This window comes from Diadema setosum, chromosome 16 (assembly GCF_964275005.1).
Source record: "Diadema setosum chromosome 16, eeDiaSeto1, whole genome shotgun sequence".
In the NCBI taxonomy this organism is placed as follows: Eukaryota; Metazoa; Echinodermata; class Echinoidea; order Diadematoida; family Diadematidae; genus Diadema; species Diadema setosum.
Genome location: NC_092700.1, coordinates 30,971,398 through 30,992,374, shown reverse-complemented (window position 1 = coordinate 30,992,374; position 20,977 = coordinate 30,971,398). Strand labels below are relative to the sequence as shown.

The window sequence follows — 20,977 nt, the reverse complement described above, 5'->3', positions numbered from 1 at the left end:
CGCTAAACAGATTTCGGTTATATACAGCAATTGATTCAATCATTTTCTTGTTATTTTTATACAAGATTATGTGGAATCATATAATGTTCAACACAAATCGACCGCAGTATGGAAGACCATTTCGTAATACACTGTACATGGTTCCGATAAGAAACCTTTGGTATACACATAGACTGTACAATATAATATCATTTACATAGTCTTATACTAAATATAAAAATAGTTATCTGTAGGCAGTGTTTGATATGCAACGATTTAACAAGTACAATATAATACCTCTGATGGCCAATTAAAGACCAAAGGAAGAAGCATTAAGTCAATGTTTAATACAGTGTGAGACATGTGTGCGACACGCACGCACACAAACACACACTCACACACACACGTATATGGTATTATATATATATATATATATATATATATATATATATATACGAGCCTATTTTCAATAGGATGATAATTACTGCGGAAAGCAGACCATCAATGACTTGCTTAGTTAATGTACATGGCTCTGCATGAGTATGATTTAATTTCACTCAAACTTTGTTGAGAAACTGACCCTTAAGAAAGGAAGAAAAAATTAAAGACGAAATTATTATCATTGTTATTATTATTATTATTATTATTATTATTATTATTATTATTATTATTATCATTATTATTATTATTATTATCATATAGTATCATTATTATTATCATTATTATTACTACTATTATTACTATCATATATTATTTAAATCCTGATTACTTTGGGCTACTGTTATGCAGGTATACTTATTTTTGTTGTTGCGAATCAATCAACTGTCAATAGGCCTACTTGTTTTATCAAGAATGTAAGCCTTTCGTTACTGTATTAGTTCTCTCATATTTGCGACACGTTTAAGGCGATGACAACACAGTTACAGTGAATCAGTATACTCGTTAGGGCCTGCATTCATATGTTTGTTTGTTTATTTATTTGTTTGATTTTTTTGTTTGTTTTTTTTTTCCACATACAAATGAAATTGCAGATACTGCATACATTTTAAACCCTAATACTAGATTCTTAAGTTCTATTCAATTTTCAGCTGGTAACGGGCAATCATGTACAGCAAAAGCAAAGACGAGAACTTTAACAGATGGCAGTGTTCTAGATCAATGTCAGAGGAGTGAGTATTAGCTTCTTAGTAACTCTTACGGGTTCCTACACCCCTAAGTACTTTTTGTTAAAATTTGATTTCTTGTTTTTTTAATTGTCGTTTCTGTTCTTATCTATTTATTTTTTAAACCAAGATGACATACTTCCGTAATGAAAACAAAATCTTTTCCTTGAAACTCCATTTTAATCATCCCTTTTCATACTTTTTATGACTGATTATTTGTCTACCATATCTATTATTTTGTAATTTTGGGTGTCCTTGCACTGCTACAACACATCGAGTATAGTAGTACACAATCTATAGTCATGTGTCATGCCATTCGTTCGAAAGCTATAGATGACAATAATTATAATGTAAGGCGCTGAGAAACAACTTACAGAGTTTAAAAGCGCTTTTTATACACAAATGTAATCATTAATTTGTCTTAATTGCCATGAAGGTAATAAGAGGCAGAGAAGTACACGATCTGTCGCATAAAGGTATGTGTACGAGACCTATGGTCTTGATCGTATTCTGCCATTGCAAAACACAAAAAGCACGTGGTTGCGATACATTATACGTGTACTTATAATTTTCTGTCCTTCTAGTTTCACTACATCCACATACTTGGGAACTTTCTTTGCTTCGACTTACCTACACGATACCTTTATATGTACGCACCTTATTCTAAGTTCCGACCACCTCCCTGTTCCGACAAAAAGCATATAGGTATCGTAATCAGCAAGTTAAAAGATGCTAAGTAGATGCATGCATCATTATGTTATCATTATATCCATATCATTGCGTGTATAAAAATGGAAGCATATTTTCAAAGACAGAACGGACGGATCGCATATTTTCTCTTGTTTTCCATTGTTCTTCTTTTCCTCCTTCTCCTCCAAATCCTCCTCTATGACAAAAATTAGTGAAAATATAAAGGATCAACTTCAAATTTCGCCACCCACAGAATTGCAGTGTACATGGAAGACACAGGCAAACAGACGCATACAATATTATGTAAAAATACCGTACATCAAAAAACAAATGGAAAGAGACAATTGAGTATCTGAATATAAGAACGACCCAAGTTCATGGAAGACCATTTCGAGTAAACTTCACATCTTTTTTATTTGTCCAATAATATTCTATTTAACTGTCAAGGCAACATTGTATATACAAATTAGAACATATATTATTATGACAATTAGCATTTACATTAATTGTGGAGAGGCCATTTTGTATGATGGACTTGGGTCGTTCTTTGAATCATATACATGATATTCTGCTAGAGATGAGAGAAGGACGAGAGAGGGCGCTATAATATATGAATGTAAGAATGACCCAAGTCCTTCATTCTTACATTCATATAAGATTTAACTCATTCATTTCAGGCACTTTCGGGGGTAATTAGGATTTATCATTTATACACAAGATGAGTCCATGCATAAGCTACAATTTCCCATGTCAAACTAAATTTGGCCAAAAATTGGACTTGGGTCGTTCTTATATTCAGATCTTCAATTATAACGACAGAAAACCCCGCAAGGGGTTTGTGTCACATGTGAATGGTTTGTGAAAATAAATTGAAATTGAAACTGAAATTGAAATTGAAAAAGAAAATAAAAAGATAGACACACACGCATACACACGTACGAACGTACACAATCACTATGTTTCTATATTAGGCAGGTGTATGTGTGTGTGTGTGTGTGTGTGTGTGTGACAAAAAGCTAAACATAAAAGCTGATAGAAAGTTGGTGAAGATTCGCATTCGATTCTCAGTGAATTAAATCAGGGTTGTAACTAAAGAGAACAGAATGAATAAAAGGACAGAAGACAGCTACCACCATGACCAGCCATACCAGATGGAGGCGTTAGCAAAGTCTTCTGACAGAAGGAACCCACCACCCACCACCCACCACCACCCCGCGCCCTTCCTAAAGCAGCTATGGGCCACTTCCAGAGGGCAGTGTTATGAGATTATTGCAAACCTCCTTGAAAGATACATTTTATTTTTGTATTTGCATCAGAGATCGGGAGTAATCCATGTACAAACTAAGGTTCTTGTCATCATTTTCAAAATGAAATATTGCTTCTAAGATGAATTCACTCGGAAATTTTATATAATCAAAAACTGGACGAGTGTTCCCGATGTGCCGCTCACGTGGACGTGGGCGGCAATCTCCAGGGCACGTAGCCGCCTGCGCTGGGATGAGAGTCAGAGGAGCAGGAGGTGGGAGAAACCCCGTAGGTAGGTCTGACGGGACTTAAATCGATGTTTTTCACCCAATCTGCTGGTGAGAGTTCGGGCTGTGTGAGACAAAAACAAAAAAACAAATCCACAGACTCAACTGACAGAACATGGAATAAATTACAACACGAAGACATGTGCATGATAGTCTCCGGACAATCCCATCGAAAATTTGTTCAAGAATCATTGTGGTCTAATTTCATGTCAGTATTGTTTGGACAAATTATTTTTAATACCGTCCCATTTCTTCTTTTTAGCATAATAACAACATGAAGAATAACAAGAGAGCATGATTTCAATGCCATTTATTTTTTCGATGACAGTCTGGAGAGGAGACTAACTAACCTCTGCCGGCGAGTCTTCAAAGTCAGGAGGTGGACCATCCGGAAGAACTCTGGAATAGATGACACTCTGGGAGGGAGAGAATGAAAAGACCTCATCTCAATTCATCAAACAGTCATACAGGTTTAAGAAAAAAAGCAACAAGACATTATACGTACATTTACCAACTTTCCAGATGAAAAGACAAGTACATGGGCCAATTTTAGGAACAAAAGAATAAGATTACAGACACAGTTTTGTCAAATTCAACTTAACATACAAAGGGAAAATCAAAGACATGCAAGAAAGCCATTATTAATGTTACTTGGCTCCATGCAATAGGGCATCGTGCATCATATCTATGATAAATATGATATGTAAATATAACATGAAAGTTTTGAGTATAATCACATATCCTGTCTAATTGATAGCTAACTCTCTTATGACACCAGAAGAAAGACCACAAGAACACCCCCCCCCCCAAAAAAAAGTAAAGAGAGTTTAACTGACAAGAAGAAAAGCAACAGAAGAAGAATAGAAAATTGTGTCAAGAAAGGAAATATATTTTGCAATATGCTTTCGTTACAACAGAACTTTTCTACACAAAACGGACTCCCGCCTCTAAAGGCATCGACTATGCCGGTGAGCTTACCTCATCTGCAGCGGGATGAGACGGCTTTGGAGGCGCGTCAAGAGGCATGCTCGGTCTTGGTGGGTGGCTGATGAGGCCCTCTCCGTCCAAAGAAACGTAACTCGTGTTAGGCAAGGGATGGTTCTGTAAGTCACTCTGTCGACGTGGTGGAAGTTGTGGGGGTGTGGGATTTTCGGTGATGTTGATCTGATGGTTGGGGGCGCTTTGCAAACGTGTTTTGTATGGGCCTGCTTGCTGTTGTAACTTATATCTCCTCTGCGCCTTCTTCTTCATACGACAGAGGACAATCGTGCCGACCGCCAGCACGGCGAAGACGATAGCGGCGGTTACGATTGCAGTGATACGTACGATGTCGACAGGTTCAGGAACCTTTGTTGGCTCAGGGTGCATACTGTCGGCTAACATGCCACTATTGGACTCGTCTTTCGACGACTCCGCCGAATTCGGAAATACCCCCGGCCCTGTCTCCGGACAGATATCGTCGTGCGACAAGTCCTTCACGAGGCGGCCCGAAAGCTCATTCGGGGCCGAACAAGTGGCCAGGGAGGAACTCGGCTGCTCGGCGTCCTCCGGACTCCTCTGCAGCCGGTACTTGAAAGGGGAGATTGCGCAATCGCAGGTCAAGGGGTTGTCGGCGAGGTGGATTTCAACTTCCTGCGAAACAGATGATACGTTTCGCGTGGAAGTCAGTCGATTCTCCTGCAGGTACACTTTTTCCAGTTCATTGCTATAACTCATGGCGCCCTCACCGACAGAATGAATTTGGTTGCTCGATAGATGAAGGACCCGAAGGGAAAGGAGGAATTCGAAAGATTTTGGATGCACTGTCATCAAATTATTATTGTGCAGGTAAAGATGAGTAAGGCTTGTCAGACTAACGAAGTCTCTATTCTCCAGGTGGATGATTTTGTTGAACGACAGATACAACTTTTTAATGCTACTGACGTACGGGAAAATACCAGTAGGCACAACAGACAGGTTAGTGTATTGAAGATCCAAGACCTCCAGGTTGTTAAGTCCATCAAATGCGAGTGGGTTGGGATCTTCAAGTGGGTTATTTGTCAAGATGAGCTGTTTGAGGCCGAAGAAATCCGCGAAACACCTGTCGGGAAGGTCCGAGATCTTGTTGCTTGAGAGGAAGAGGGTCTTCAGGTTGTTGTTTTCAGTGAAAGCATCGCAAGGGGGCGAGGTGAGCTGATTCTCCTTGAGCGAGAGGAAATTGAGGTTGGTCAGATTCTGGAAGGCTCCCGTCGAGATGTCCCTCACCGCGGCCCTGTCGATGAACATGTAGGACACCATGGGTAGCCCCTGCATCAGCTCCTTGCTCAGACTCGGCAGGAAGTTCTCGCTGATGATCAGTTTCCGCAGGTGGTTGCACCCAAGGAACGCCCCGACGTCGATGCTCATGTTGTTCCGCTCCAGGTAGAGGTATTTGAGACAGGTGTAGTTCCGGAAGGCGCCGGCGGGGAGCCGATCCAACCTGTTGTTCTGCATCTGAAGAGTCTTGGCTTCGTGGCACTCCTGCGGGATACTCTGCAGATGACGATGCTGGCAATCGGCGTCCTTGCCCCAGTCATAGTAGTCACACACGTCGGAGCATCTTTCCGTCGTCACCCCGAGGACATCGTGGATGACGTTCATCACGACGATCAGAATGAGAATTTGCCACGTTGCCATTGGTGACAGAAGTTTGTGATTCTAAGGCTGCAGCAAGAAAGACAGTGAGAAAAGAAAGAAAATGAGCAAAACAGAGAACAAATTAGATATTTCTGTTCAAATTTCGAATCTACCTCTTTATAACATTCCCTTGACCATATTCTCTGAATGTAAGCTATCTCTGTTACTCAGGGTAATGTGACTGACCTTTTGAGTTTATTTCATGGAAGGCCTTCCTGTTAAGGCCCTATATGAAAGAAACTCAATATTTGCAGAGAGTCCTCAGCATATTATACGGGGGTTATCAATATATTACTCTAGTCGGTTTGACTTTACTTCTTTGGGTTGTTTCCGTTGTTTCATCAGAGAGAACGGGAGGCAAGGTTCGATCTTACTTGGATTTTTGTGGTAGACAAGAAGGTGCACAATAAATTGTGATGAAGTCGTTGATAAAGCGAAGGAATTTGAAAGACGATAAGCTTAAATGTAAAAAATATCAGTAGAACATTTTATCATGGGTCCCGAGTATATAATTATGTCTTACACAGTAAGTTGATGGCCATGATTGCATCACAGCTTCCGGACCTATAATTTTCCAACTGTATTTATCTGGTGGTAGGAAATCCTCGCCGTTTTATAGTGGGTAATGTCTTTGAAATAGAGATGGCAAATTGAAAAGAAAAAAAAAACACTGGGAAACTTGGCGTAAAATATTACCCAATCATGTAGTGAGTAGTTGACTTTTCGAGATTTTAGCAGAGGTAGGAACTTTTTTTCATGGGTTTATACAGGAACTTTATTTACAACATGATCAGATGCTGGAATGAAAGAGGAAGAGCAGTGTCAGAAAATTGTCACTGACTTTATTTGGAGTGATATGGAATGCCTCCCAGGCTCGAATGATCAAAGTGTCGGCAAGAATTAAGGGTATACAATGAAGAGCTTGCCTTCAAAAGGCGTTAAATCCATTGAAAATTATGGATTTACCACCTTTTGGAAGCAAGCTCTTCATAACAACACAAAGAGAAGACAGTTTCAATGAGAAATACGATGAGGGAAATGAACCGATTCCTCCCAAAAATTTATTCCACCAGCAGTTTTCTTTCTTTCATCAATTGTTTCTTCCTTCCTTCCTTCCTTTCTTCCTTCCTTCACTTTTTTTCTCTCTTTTTTGTGATTTTGTTCGTGCCTAGCAGTGTATACTTCCTTTTACGGATGGTAGAGCTGCAGTTGTAGGGCATTGGGATCATTTGATATTGGCAATAAAAGAAAAGCTAGCCAAGCTGTAAGTCACGCTGGCTAAACAGGATGAAAGACATAGCCATTCATGTCGCAAGTTGGAATCTATCTCCCGTAACAGGCTGGTTTTTCTTAATGTGTCCCTCTCGTCAAGCGTGAACGTGTTTCATTATCGCAGAGCAGCGCGATCTCCAGCCGAGAATAGGCTATTCATGTAAATTCCCCACTGATGCTGATGATCACTGCAATCTTTTCAATGCCCACAACAAGAAGGATGAGTGCCATTGTGATATTTCACGGGGGAATAGGGAGGGGATGATATTACCTCGGTCCCATCAGGGTCTCACCTCCCTGGTCCCATTAAGTCGTGAGGTAATGCTCTATATACCGCAGGGTGAATGATGCATTTTTACCCACAGTCAGTGAGTTTCCCTATTTTATTACGCTATCACTCTTGTATTGTTGACACCATCCTTTTCCTATACATTTTGTATATCGGTCGTCAGAATACAATGAATAACATCTATCAAGATATCTCTTAAATCTGAGATTGTGATTTAAAGCACACAAACACTGACGCAGAGTGCAACGTTTGATAAATGGCGCCATTCTTCTGGCAATGCGGTAGAATGACAGTATAAAGGTTGTTTACTGATTTTGTACTCCACACTACCTTTACACAAAGCGCATTAACTTCTGTGCTAAATTGCACCCGCTATGAACCCACTCACCCACACACCCCCTTCAATAAATAGTCTTAATCTTATAACAAGAATGAGAGTTACATTGAACATCTTGCCTATCGCCTTTAAAACATTGTCATAATAATATTTAGCTTAAAAAAACACTAAACAATCAAGAGAACTGAGAGATTGCCTCGTATTTTTTTTTTTTGCAATAGATTAACTTGTATATTGTATTAATTGTTTACATGAAAAAGAAGAAAAATAAAAGATTGCAAAAAAAAATCCTAGTTTTCGTCCCGACGGAGATCTGTGTGTGTGTCAATCGTTTTGTGCATCGATATCATGCTGGAATCATCTTGGTTGAGGAGGAAGAAACATCCCGTGGCATTAATCATTCACTTTTTTTTAACCCTCACTTATGCTATTCCACTCTCCATCCACTCCCACCCCCCCCCCCCTCCCCCCCACGGGACTCGATCCGTATTACTCCCTTCGTTCTGCTCCAGTATAGCTATGATGTTGTTCCTGAACATAGTTTGGGGATGTCGAGACTGCACGTTGGCCAACTTCAAAATGGGTATTATATTATAGTTCATCTCATGTTCGTTGCGAGGTGAGAGGTCGACCTTTTGGTTGCTAGTGGCAACCGGTTAAGATGCACCAATCTCTCTCTCCTCTCCTCTCCTCTCCTCCTCCCACTATCCTCCCCGCCATCTCTGCGTCTCTTGGTTTTCCCCCAACCGTCATTTCCCAACACTTGAATCAGTCACCTGGAGGTGAAAAGAGAACCCACATGCCTCAACCAAGGAGGTGAGAGGTCACAGGGGTCACCACCCTGCCAAAACTGAACAAGATGCCCAAGATTTCGTCAACTCTAGCTGCACATTCTCATCTGGCAATAATGTTCGTTGTCTTGGGTAGACACAGAAGGTTAGGTCCTATTATACAGACTATGTCTGCACGAACCAAAGCTGAAGTTTGCGTGCAAACAGAAGTGGAAGGTTCATTAAAACGGTCCCTGGAACGGGAAGATGTGAGATTTTAATGTTTCCCGTGCTTTCAGGAAGCAGCGAAATTTGTTCCAATTTTAGGATGTCAAACAGACCGGGTGATGATATCATCACATTACAAGTTTCACATTATATTTATGTAGGCCTATTATATTCGTTATTCTATTTTTCATTTACATACAGTTACACAGAATGGTATTATATCCTTCTTTCAGGCAGGTCGTTTATCAATTATTACAGTGTTCTAACAACATAGTAACAGTGACTTACGAACTATAGGGGGAGATGGTCTGACGCTTCCTTATCTGTTGACCAGACAACAAAAAGTCAGGACGTAGTTGCTACTGAGGTACTCTGGTAAGGGTCTGTGACTTTCAAACGGAGTTCCCCAGTTCGAGTCCTGCCTGGCGCTTTATGCATCCTTACACGAGATGTTTTGTTTTCTTTTGTTTTCTTTCTTCTTTTTTTTCAACCCACAATGCACCCATCCCTCCTCGACTAAGGTGTAAATAGTATAGTATCTGGTAATTCTCAGTAAACGATCATAGCAGGACCTCCTGATAGGAGAGCGATGTTTTGACACAGATGGGGCTACCCTGGATATAAAAACACTACATGGTTGCATTATTGTAGTTAAACTGTAAAATCGAGGGGGAAAAATCCAAGGTTCTCTTATCCTATGTATGATTTGAGAGGACCCTCTACCAGTTTGTTTATTTGCTTTTAATCTTATTGTCACAGATAACAAGAGCATGAAGTGGTATTGCACTTTATTTCCAAGGTTTTGTCTTTCACGAATAGATGCACTGATCTAAATCAGTCTCAATGGAAAGGAAGAAGAAAGAACAAGAAAGAAATCCCAGCAAACAAACAAAGTGAATAGACAGAACATGAAAAAAATGCTAAACTTAGCCAAAAATGATGAACGTGTGCAGGAAACTGCAGCAGAGCATATTTATTATACGATCTTTTCCCCTCTTCTGTCACGCAATGTTCAAGTAAACTAAAAACCTGGCTGTCTCCATGAACTTTGTCCTCACAGCTACAAAGTTCATGTGAGACAAGGCGATTGTATTCAAATATTTCTTTTTTTTTCTTTTCTTGGCAGAGGGGAGTGTCAGAATCTATGTGTTTATCCATCAATCAATGCCTGCCTAACTCAGAGGGTGTGTTTACGCAGAGTGTAGGAGCATGGACCCTGGGTAAAGAGGGAGTGTTTATGGAGATTTTTGTGGGAAACCAAGTGAGAGGGAAAAAATGATTCTTGAGGAAATAACTGTTTTATCTTGGATGCCTCTGACAACTCAGGAGGTCACCTCCCTGGACGACTCAAGGAAGTAAATTGAGTGGATATCATTACCATGTTCCCAAATTATATGTTACTTGTATTTTTTCTGTTTAGAGATGAAGAAGAAAGAGTTAAACACTTATTGGTGAATGTTGATCGAAACATCTTGCGATTCGCTCAACAGATACGAATTTTTAGTTTTGTTTAATGCCAAATGCCACCCTCTCTCTCTAGAGAATAAAGAGATATTTTCTTTTAAACAGTAAAACGATATCAGGAAAATAAACCACAGGATAGATCATATTTTCACTTACCAAGAGAGGCACCCATTTTCTGGACCTATTTCAAATTCACTTCAAAGCCAGATGTTAATAATTATTCTTGCCTCCTGAGGGAGATAAGATGAGTTCTTTTTTCCATCTCCCCCAAAACTGGTGGTTTGAATTAGTGTACTCTCTGCTGACTTTTTGAAAAGAAAAACCGATAAGAATTGAGAAAGGAATTTGTTTGTACGTTTTGCTAACGTGAATCAACCAAAGAAACCAACCAAAACTGATCCGTATATACTTGTTTTGATCACATTTTTTTTAGCCCCCTACACTTTGGGCAATACACTGCATGACTGGTTGTGAATGACTGGTTAGCGATGTCTGTCCTTCCCTCCAAAGCGTCTGCGCCACTCCTCAAAACCCATAATATTTCCTCTCCTTTCAACTTATAGGCCTAACTTCGATGTTTTCGCCAGAACCAAGCTGTCTAATGGTACGTGATATTTACACTGTGTCTATACCACACTCAAAATGCGCCTGTTTGTTTGCATGAGAATACGTATTACCCCCAAAGAGTAATCTTAAGCAGAATTTCAAGGAACCCTACCAGGAGCCTCAGCGATCAAAATAACAACATAAACACATACAACAAAGACATAATGTCGACCCATGTTTGACACATTAAAACAAAGAAGACAAACGAGATGACCTATCTGCCAATCAGCGATCAGAATACTTTGGCAAAGACAGATAAAGACTTGATCTCTCTCCGCCCTTTCGACATCGATCCGCGCCGCGTGTGGGCCTTTACTAGTACGCGCGTAAACTCGTTAGGCTATGCTGATATGCACTGACACTACATTTGCTCCTGCGACGGATGCTCCGGTCTCATCTTCTCCAAGGATTTTGGGTTAAAATGTAATAGGGTGAGGGTCGTGATAAGGTTTTAGATTTAGTTTGCTGTGAGGATTAAGATTAGGGTTAGGGTTATCGTTTTGTTTGTGGGTAGAATTTATGTTTTGCTTATCTCGCAGATAATTCATGGGAGCGATAATTGTCGCAGGAGCAAAACGTCATGGAACCGATTCTCCACAGTACCAAAAAATCACACACACACACACACAATAAAAAAAAATAACAAACCGATGGATGGAAATACAGCAGGGGGAGAAAATCAGGAAAAATAAGGGAGAGTTTAATGGATTAAAAGAAAACAAAATCATAATGGAATAATTATTAAATGCATAAAAATATGAGAATCTTACTTATCAAATTATCGGACTTTCCAGCAAGAGTAATCCAGATTTATTCCACTATGAATCCAACATTCGACGAGAAAATCGTTAAGTTTTGGGGTTGATGTTGCAGACCGCGGTATGTTAATCGATGTTCTCCTAATGTGACAGACCTCATGAGTTGTGATGGACATTCGTGAAGAAATTATAGCAAACCTAGACCCAAATCTTTAGGCCTATAAAATAAACGGATATCCGTATCTTAAAACGTCATCTTATTATAATCTCATATTTGGGGGGAAGGGAAGAGGTATATAATTAATCATGACGCTAAAAATAGCAAGCTGGGCCTCTGGTGGGCCATATCAATATGCCAGCGCGACTGAAGAAAAAAAAAAATGAACAATTAAAATCCGGACTTTCGTTGCGGACAAGTGCAATAAGCAATTCAGATTGGGAACGCACTGGGTAAGTTAGCGGGGAAAACCAAAATATTGCGCTTGATGGATTATCGAGGTCGGCGCTTGCACGCTTTGCGAAGAGCTCTTGAGCGGACTGGTTTTTGCCATCCTCCAATGTCCTCTCTCAAAATGTAGCAACTAAAGTCAATCACAGCTGACTTCTATGCACGCATTCGCAATCTTTGCAATCCTAGGGAGGTGTGAGCTCAAGTTTCTTCCTCCCACCAGGGCTACCACTCAGCTTCCTGCTAAAACATCAGGGCCCCATTTCATAAAATATGCTAGGATAGCAACTCTTGCTGGAATGGCAACTTGCCAACTTACCATGACAATTGCCCTCCCAGCAAGAGTTGCTATCATATTAACTTTTTATGAAACCGGGCCCAGGTTCCTCAGTGAAAAGTTTTTGTGCTGTAACATTGTATTGTGTCCTCCAAAATGCTTCAACACAATTATCATATAGGCCTACTTACCTGCATCAGGCATAACATTAGTTATAAAATGCTCCAACTGGTAATAGACAACTTTTCGATACACATGATATTGGTATAGTGTTTTTCGAATGATCCACGTTTTACAAGCTCCGCTCTTTAGTAGATCACGCTTTTCCACAGCAATATTTACTTTTAGATATACAAATATTGATTTGAATTAATTTCTGCATTTTCGCAAACAAACAAATGCCAAAGAATGCATGCTTGATGCAAAATGGAAATAGAGTTATATAACGTAGAATTCTTGTTACCACTTTATTCTAAACTTTTCTCACTTTTTAGTGTACATTCAACATGACATCGCTTACTCTCTTTACTTACAACACGCGTACGTCTTCCTCAATTAATATGAAATACCTATTGATGCAACACAAAATGTGTGTTAATTTTACATACACTGAAGCCGAAAACTTTTATGTTCTTGTATCACTGTGAAACGCATAAATAAAACTCTCCCTCCTTCTCTTTATGTATAGGCCTATTATGATTGTGTACACTGAAAGATAGGAAGGGACAGAGAGAGAGAGAGAGGGTTACAATTTATTTTGTTCTTCGAAGGATAAACATTATGTTATGAAAAAAAAAATGTCCCTATATATTCGGTCGTCCTGGTTGTAAATATACATTCGGAAAACGAAAGCAGGAAAGCGTTGTTACGGTTACGTTATGGTTTTTAAGGTCTTATGAAACTGATAAATATTTGATATACAACTCGGTAATGAGCATTTAGAATTGCATATAGTATAAGCCTAGATAACGACATGAACGATGCACATGTCCTTATAGATAGGCCCTATCTGAAATGGACTTTGAGTTGTTAGAAAAAACCCTCAAGAACATCTGATAATGTAGATAGAATACTAGCTATCAAACACTTAACGACACTGTTTACGTCAGTTAAGATCAAACGGGACAGGTCAGAATGAATCCCCATGTAGTAAAACCCGTACAATATTTAGACAAAGGATGTCGTGACGGCGTGTAATAATTATATAAAAATATGTATAGGTAATAAACAGAATTATTTGCAGAAAAAAAGAAAGATAGTTATTCAGCGAACTTCAGACCATATTCAGCGATGGAGTCAAAGGTAAGTCGTGAATTATATAAAAAAAAAGATATCTTGCGAAAGACAAGTCATAGAGCTAGATCAAAACATTTTCATATTACGTATTACTATTCATTGTTTAGCATGTTTAGTATCTAAAGAGTTTGTGTACATCATAGTATTGTTTGTTTTCAATTAATGATGCTCTGTGCGCTCCAATAGTAAAGTGAAGCAAAGATGCAGATGCTGTATAAACATATACTTGACAAACCTTCAAATAGCAAAAGGAGACTTGTTCAAACTCCCCTCGGTCCCTTATGTTTGAGACAACTGATAACTGATACTTCGTACACAAATCATACAAAAACATCAATTTTTTTTCATTTTGGCACACCTATGGCAGGCTATATATAGACGTGGGAGAACAGTGTTAGCATGGTTATGAGAGTTGTTTCTTCTGATCACAAAATTCTACTAGGCAGAACACACACAAACACACATAAACAAACATGAAGTTATCGCCATCAAGAACTGGTCAACCTCAAGTCAGAGCGTAGTTTGTCGGGGCAAACTAACGACAATGGTTTCCTAGCACATGTCCCTAAACCTTACGACAAACAGAACCTAACTTAATGTAAACCCGTAAATGCATGTTGGCACAAAGATCCGGGTACAGACATCAAGAACGATAAATTTGAGGAAAGCGACAAATATTGACGAATTTTCGATGAAGCTAAGAGGGAGGAGATCATTATACCCCGAGATTCCCCTGTCAAGTCCGACAATTGGAGAGGCTGCTGAGAATGAGGGCATAAAAAGAGAGCCACTACCTAATAACAGGTTCAGAATATGGGAGGAGTACAACTTTATCGGTCAACATGACAATAAACCTGAAGAGCAGTCGCCTAAGCTTTGTTCAAATATCATGGCTAGCAATTTTGAACAAAAACACAGCTTTGCCATCGAGACATCATTTTCAGCCTACACTTATAACCTTAAAAATGTTAAACAGAAGTAAAAATACCGCGTGATTTGACATGTGATTTAAACACAAATGTATATATATATATATATATATATATATATATATATATATATATATATATATGTGTGTGTGTGTGTGTGTGTGTGTGTGTGTGTGTGTGTGTGTGTGTGTGTGTGTGTATAAGGGAGAGAAAGAGAGAGAGAGAGAGAGATACCAAACCTAAAAATATTGAACAACAAATATTGATCAAGCAAATAATACTGGTAGTATACAATAGATCGAGCAAAGTGTAAGAAAGGGCGAATCACTTAGGTGTGGAGCACACCTCATGTACGGACACGTGAATTCGACCAGGGAGGTGAGACTTCGACGATTTGTTTTGAAGCGAGTTCACTGAGGCGCCCCTAGAAAACGCCACTGGACAAACACACACAACAATAGTCACGGAAAATTATTGGAGGGAAAGTGTGTTTGCTTAATTCCGTGCATGACATATGCATTGTACTACATTGTGGTTCCATGGTACTATCACCGAACTACTACCAGCTCAAGACGTATCCCAAGCTGTAGCATACTATATAGTAGTTAAACTTCGTTCTTATGCAGGGCTTTGGTTCAATATTCATCAAAGTAAAGCTAGGACTCGTAACATTAATCAAAAAGATTGATCGTGATCTTAATACATACATTAAAAAAAAACCCCAACTATTATTAGTCATAGACAAGAGTATAATACACACACACACAAACACACACACACACACACACACACGCACACACACACACACACATAAATATATATATATATATATATATATATATGTATACATATATAGGCCTATATAATTCAGATATTACAATATTTACATTTATGTTTATATCCATTTAAAGACTTATATGATTTGTGTTTACATCTATATTCATATCTATATATATATTTAAACATACATATATAAGAAGATATGCATACATACAAGAGTAATGATCCCTAGATGGATGAGCCTATGAAACCTCTAACTCATTACGGGATGACCTATCACACGCTGTTCTTCGTTTGACTCTCACTATATCTTGCCACTTAACTCTCTTCCTTAAAATGTGTATAAAATGAAATGTAATGCGTATCGTCTTCAACTGAAATCGAAGCCACTTAGTGTTTCCCCTATGTGCATAAAGATTGTGTGAGAATACACACTCGATTCTTGACCTTTATAGGACTTGGGACATTAAGTTCACTGTAAAAAAGGGGGAAACAGAATCAGCAAATGATCAATTTTTTCATGCATCTTCCTCGCTTGGTGATTGTTTATGACGTCATAGTACCTCATCCAAGTTAACAATTCTATACCTTGGCAAAATAACGCCCTCAATCATACTGTGAAGGTTCCTCTAGGCTTAACCAACGCTGCACATTGGCACTGGTCCCTGACCAGTAAGAATCACTGCTGAAAACTTTAGAGATTTATTAGCCTGATTTTGTCTGTCTGTTTGTTTGTTTAACTGAACCTTTTTTCACAATGCCCTTACTTTTGTTCCAGATCCCACACAGGTCTGTCGCATAATTTTCTACAGACACTGCTTGCATTCTCGAGATCAAGGTTCGATGTGGTTTTGACCAAGGCCTATACATGCTTGGACTTTGGGGTCTGGGTCTGGCCTGGGTTCGGGTTATACTTAGGGGTCTGGAATCGGTCTAGGCTCGAGTTAGGTTTTAGCGATGAATTACATAGGCCTATATCATGCGCGCCTCCCAGCTCAACTTGGGTCAAGCTTGGGCCAGACTGGGTCAGGATTGGGCTAGACTGGGTCAGGATTGGGCTAAACTGGGTCAGGCTTTGGCTAGACTGGGTCAGGTTTGGGCTAGACTTGATCAGGCTTGGGCTAGATTAGCCTGAGCCTACCCATCATGAGACCAACAGTAACAACAAACAAAAAGCTCCCAGTGACTAGTTACCAGGCATTCAAAACACTGCCTCGATGGGCTCAGCATGTCGAAATCAGTCGTGTCGTATCATTGATTGATTGATTCCTTGCTTGATTGATTTATTGAAATGGTCTATTGAAGACAACGTGGTCCCGACCAAAGGTCGAATTATTTCAATACATTTTTACATCACATGAATGAAACATAAAATTGATTCAAACAGCTCCCAATTATTGAAATAAATATATTCATGATAAAACAAAATATAACATATGAATTAATCTATGGAATATGAAACATTATATTTGAGGGAGATCCCGAGAAGGATATTGCACGAAGTATGTATTGTGAAATGCTTGCGCAATATACAGATGAACGAAACATTTTGTCAATCACTATGGCACTAAATGGAACAACTCAATGGAACAACTGAAACGGAAGAATAGGCATGTATTATGTTCAGTGAATTCAGACATTAAAAATAATCATCACAAAACAGGTGAGATTCAATTACCACTCTTTTGAAAAAAAAAAAGAACAGGATCTCATAGGACGTCATACAATCTTATAACAATCATTGTCACGACCAACTTTTTCCTTCTTGAGCTTATGTCTAAAACATAATCTTACTGTATATGATACATGTTTGACTTTTACAATGGAAATAAAACAAACAATAACGTGCAAAAAATACACGTGAGCATATCATCTTTTCGATTACTGTAGAATCTACTTCCTCGTAGATTCTTCATATTTCACATGTTTGATTTTCTTAAGTGCTGTATTTGACAATGCATCCATGCATCTGATTGTTATGTTTATGTTTATTTGTTGAAATGTGGAATATGGAAAAAAAAAATTCGAAGCTTTGTCGTTTTTGTCCGGTTTTGTGAAAAATCTATTTGAAATATATACCATCTTCAAAGTTTATATCTATCTATCTATCTATCTATCTATCTATCTATCTATCTATTTATATCTAAATCATCAAACCATTTAAACAATAACGAAAGGTGGCTGATTATTTCGTTATATATCCCCCTCTCGTTCTTGCTCGTGTATAAATCCGACGTAACATTATACTTTTACAGTCTTGATGGTTCGCAGTGGTGCGTGACTGACTAGACACAAGGTAATCAATCGCCTACTGCAGTCAAACCTGCCTTTTATAGCGGCCATCTGTCTATAACGGCCACTCTTATCGTCTCTCTTGGGTGGCCGCTACAGACATGTTTGACTGTGATCGTTATCAACAGATGATCCATATATACCATACCATACCATTCTACCATACCATACCATACCATATCACATGATACCATTCCATACCATTCCATACCATCCCATACCATACTATACCATACCATACCATACCATACCATACCATACCATATTATATCATACCAGACCAGACCAGAGGGGTATTATGTTGTGTTAGCAGGAGTAAAGCGTATGAACTGCCTTTACGTCATGCACAAAAACTTTCCCCGCGAGGTCCTTTCGAAACCATGCACTTTCCGATTTGAGCAACCTCATGACTAGCTGAGCTTCCGAGTTTCTTTCCTTCCTTCCTGCTTTGTTTGGTTTAATTTCTCTTTTTGGTTTTGACTGAACATTGCTTAGTTTAGAATGACGTAATTTTATGGAGCTGAAAGTGATGGGTGAGAAAATACATAGCTTGATATAACTTAAAGGGATGGTATAGTTTTGGTTGAAGTGGGGGACTCAGATTTTGACTTTTTTTGAAAGATAATGAGAAACTTCTTATATGAAATATGAAAAAAGCATTCAATAACTTCTAAAATGAATTCGAAGTTTATTTGATAAAGATCGGTTCTGATATGGATGATATATCAGAAAACAAAGTGGTCCTAATGAAAAGTGGGTCCAACCTCATTATTATAAACTCTTTGGTTTTTTGTTACATATTAGCCATTTCAACAACGATTTTCATAAAAAAAACTAAATTCCTCTTAGAATGTTATGCTCTTTCATATTATATAAGATGTTTCTCATTATCTCAGAAAAAAAGTTGGAAAAAGTTGGAAGCCTCATTTCAACCAAAACTATATACCAACTCTTTAACGCGTTTAAGTGATGACTTTCATTTTTATGTTCAGAGAATTTCCAGTGGTGTCATCTGTATATAATCTATACTCGTGACAGAAAAGTTTCAAAGAAGGGACGGTGTGTTAAAGTTAAATTTATAGTCCATTAAGAGCTCTTCATTATTCATTACAGAGAAACAATCTCTCTGGAGCAAATAATCTTATACGCTGTTTCGAAAGAGAAAGCCCACTATATTGAAGTTGACTTCCACGGTAAATATGACACAGCTACTTAAACTACTATAAGTTTCAACCCAGACTAAATTACAACATGTGTGAAATCCTGATAAAAAGGATGTACATATTATTTTGTAACTATACATTGATATCAATAGTTGTCACACATGCATAAGAGATGATGATGCCTTGGCTATTTAAAACAAAAACAACTTTCACTTTTTACAAACTCGTTCCTTTTATAGAATTGACATAAATCAAGATGAAGATCCTTGCATCAAATCATTGTTAAATTGTAACAAGTTAATAACGATTATTTCTCACTCTCTGTCTCTAGCTCTCTCTTGTTTCTGTCCTGGAATTTGGTATCATTATTGACAAAGTTTATGTGGGGTTCTTTTTTTTTTCAAAGCAATTTAACAACCAATTTTTATACTTGGCTTCACTGATGTCAAGAACTTACAGAGTTGATACTTCTCAATCGTGTCATAAGTGTGACGGTTGCAATGGATGAAATATCAGCAAAAATTAAATTTAGGCAGGCGTCAACGAATTATGTCTCTTGAACTGAATTTACATCGTGAGAATAACTCTATTGTTCTCATTCCGACAAAGCCGATACTATTGTCTCTTTCCTGATCTCCAACTCAAATAAGACAATATCATTGAGTCACTTCATAGCACATAAAGAACAATTGAGTAGCAAAAAACAAGTGCAAAGCGAATCACAAGTCTTGTTTTTCTATTTTGCTATTCCGACATGTGTGAAAATTAGTCAGTGTAAAATATCTTTTTCCCCCGTCAGCTCATACACCCAGTGACTCAAATGAACATGGAATAACATGAATGCACATGCGCACACGGAATGACATGCATTCGTGTTATACTAGTATGTACATAAACAATACTCTCTATATACTACATACGGGACCATAAACGTTACGATACAAGTGAAAATGCTGTGCAATATACACTTCTATTGGCCAGTAGTAATGCATCAGCCTGTGAATAGAATTATAGGTATAATATAATGCCCCTCGAAGACAGAATCCAGAGGCGCGAACCACGAATGTGTCGTCATGCAAAGGACAAAAGAAATGGGCAGACACACAAAAGAAATTCGGAGAGACAGGCAGATGGGGGGGGGGGGGGGCAGGTGAGAGAGATGGTCAACGTCACTGTTTACATGATACATTTATATACCACTGGACTTCAAGAGAGGCACATGGATAGCAAGACGGCAGCTTTTGAAGACAAGTGTGTGTAATTATTGGAAAAAAAAAAACAAAGTAGGTAACGTGTTATTCATTCTGGACCGAAGAAAGGAAAATCACAGAAATATTAAACTTGAAAATTCTAGAATTAATTTCTTAATTGGTATCATATCTATATTGGTGGTTTGATGAATATGAATAATGTAGCACGACCAGCATGGTAGAAGACAAGCACATGCAATACTTCAAAAGGCACAGAACCCAGTCGAAGATCATAAGTATTTTACAAGAAGACGTGAAAATGGCACTGTGGGAAGCTGTTTAGTTGAATTGTTGAATAAAACTATACTAAAAAAAGAACATACAAACGACAAACAACATTAGAATAATGGGTATTGAGAAGAAGAGCAGGCATGACTGGACTATGAGGAACATAGAATTGCAGTGAAGGTAATGAGTCACCTCGGATAAAGTTCCGGTTGCTGAGGCGATGTTTTGGATACTTGGGTTGTGATGACTCCTCTCCTGGTCGATGTGATGATTCATTCGGGCTTCTCAATCCCTCGGCCGGGGATGCTGCCTTGCTCGGGTGTGAGTATGGAGCCCCTAACCCTGGAAACGTAACACACCGAGTTACTACCTACTAGCGGTGGTAGTGACAGAATGGGCTCGGTAAACTCGGGAACGGTTAGAGTATACTCTATGGAGCTCAGAGTGACCTTCGGCTCACGGAACCAAATCGATGAGCCCTTTTTCGTTGTGCGTGGATAATAGAGCGCTCTTTTTTCTCTCTCGCCATCTCTCCCTCTCTCTCCCTCTCTCTCTCTCTCTCTCTCTCTCC

At 38.7% G+C, this 20,977-nt stretch overlaps 1 protein-coding gene across 1 annotated transcript; it reads right to left on the bottom strand.

Moving 5' to 3' along the window:
- Positions 1-3,278: 3,278 nt before the first annotated feature.
- Positions 3,279-6,042, bottom strand: LOC140240071 (uncharacterized). Its single transcript, XM_072319880.1, has 3 exons — positions 4,343-6,042; positions 3,715-3,780; positions 3,279-3,428 (listed from the first exon to the last, which is right to left on the bottom strand). The coding sequence occupies exons 1-3, from the start codon at positions 6,017-6,019 to the stop codon at positions 3,279-3,281; spliced, it is 1,893 nt and encodes a 630-aa protein (XP_072175981.1). The 5' UTR covers positions 6,020-6,042.
- Positions 6,043-20,977: the final 14,935 nt, after the last annotated feature.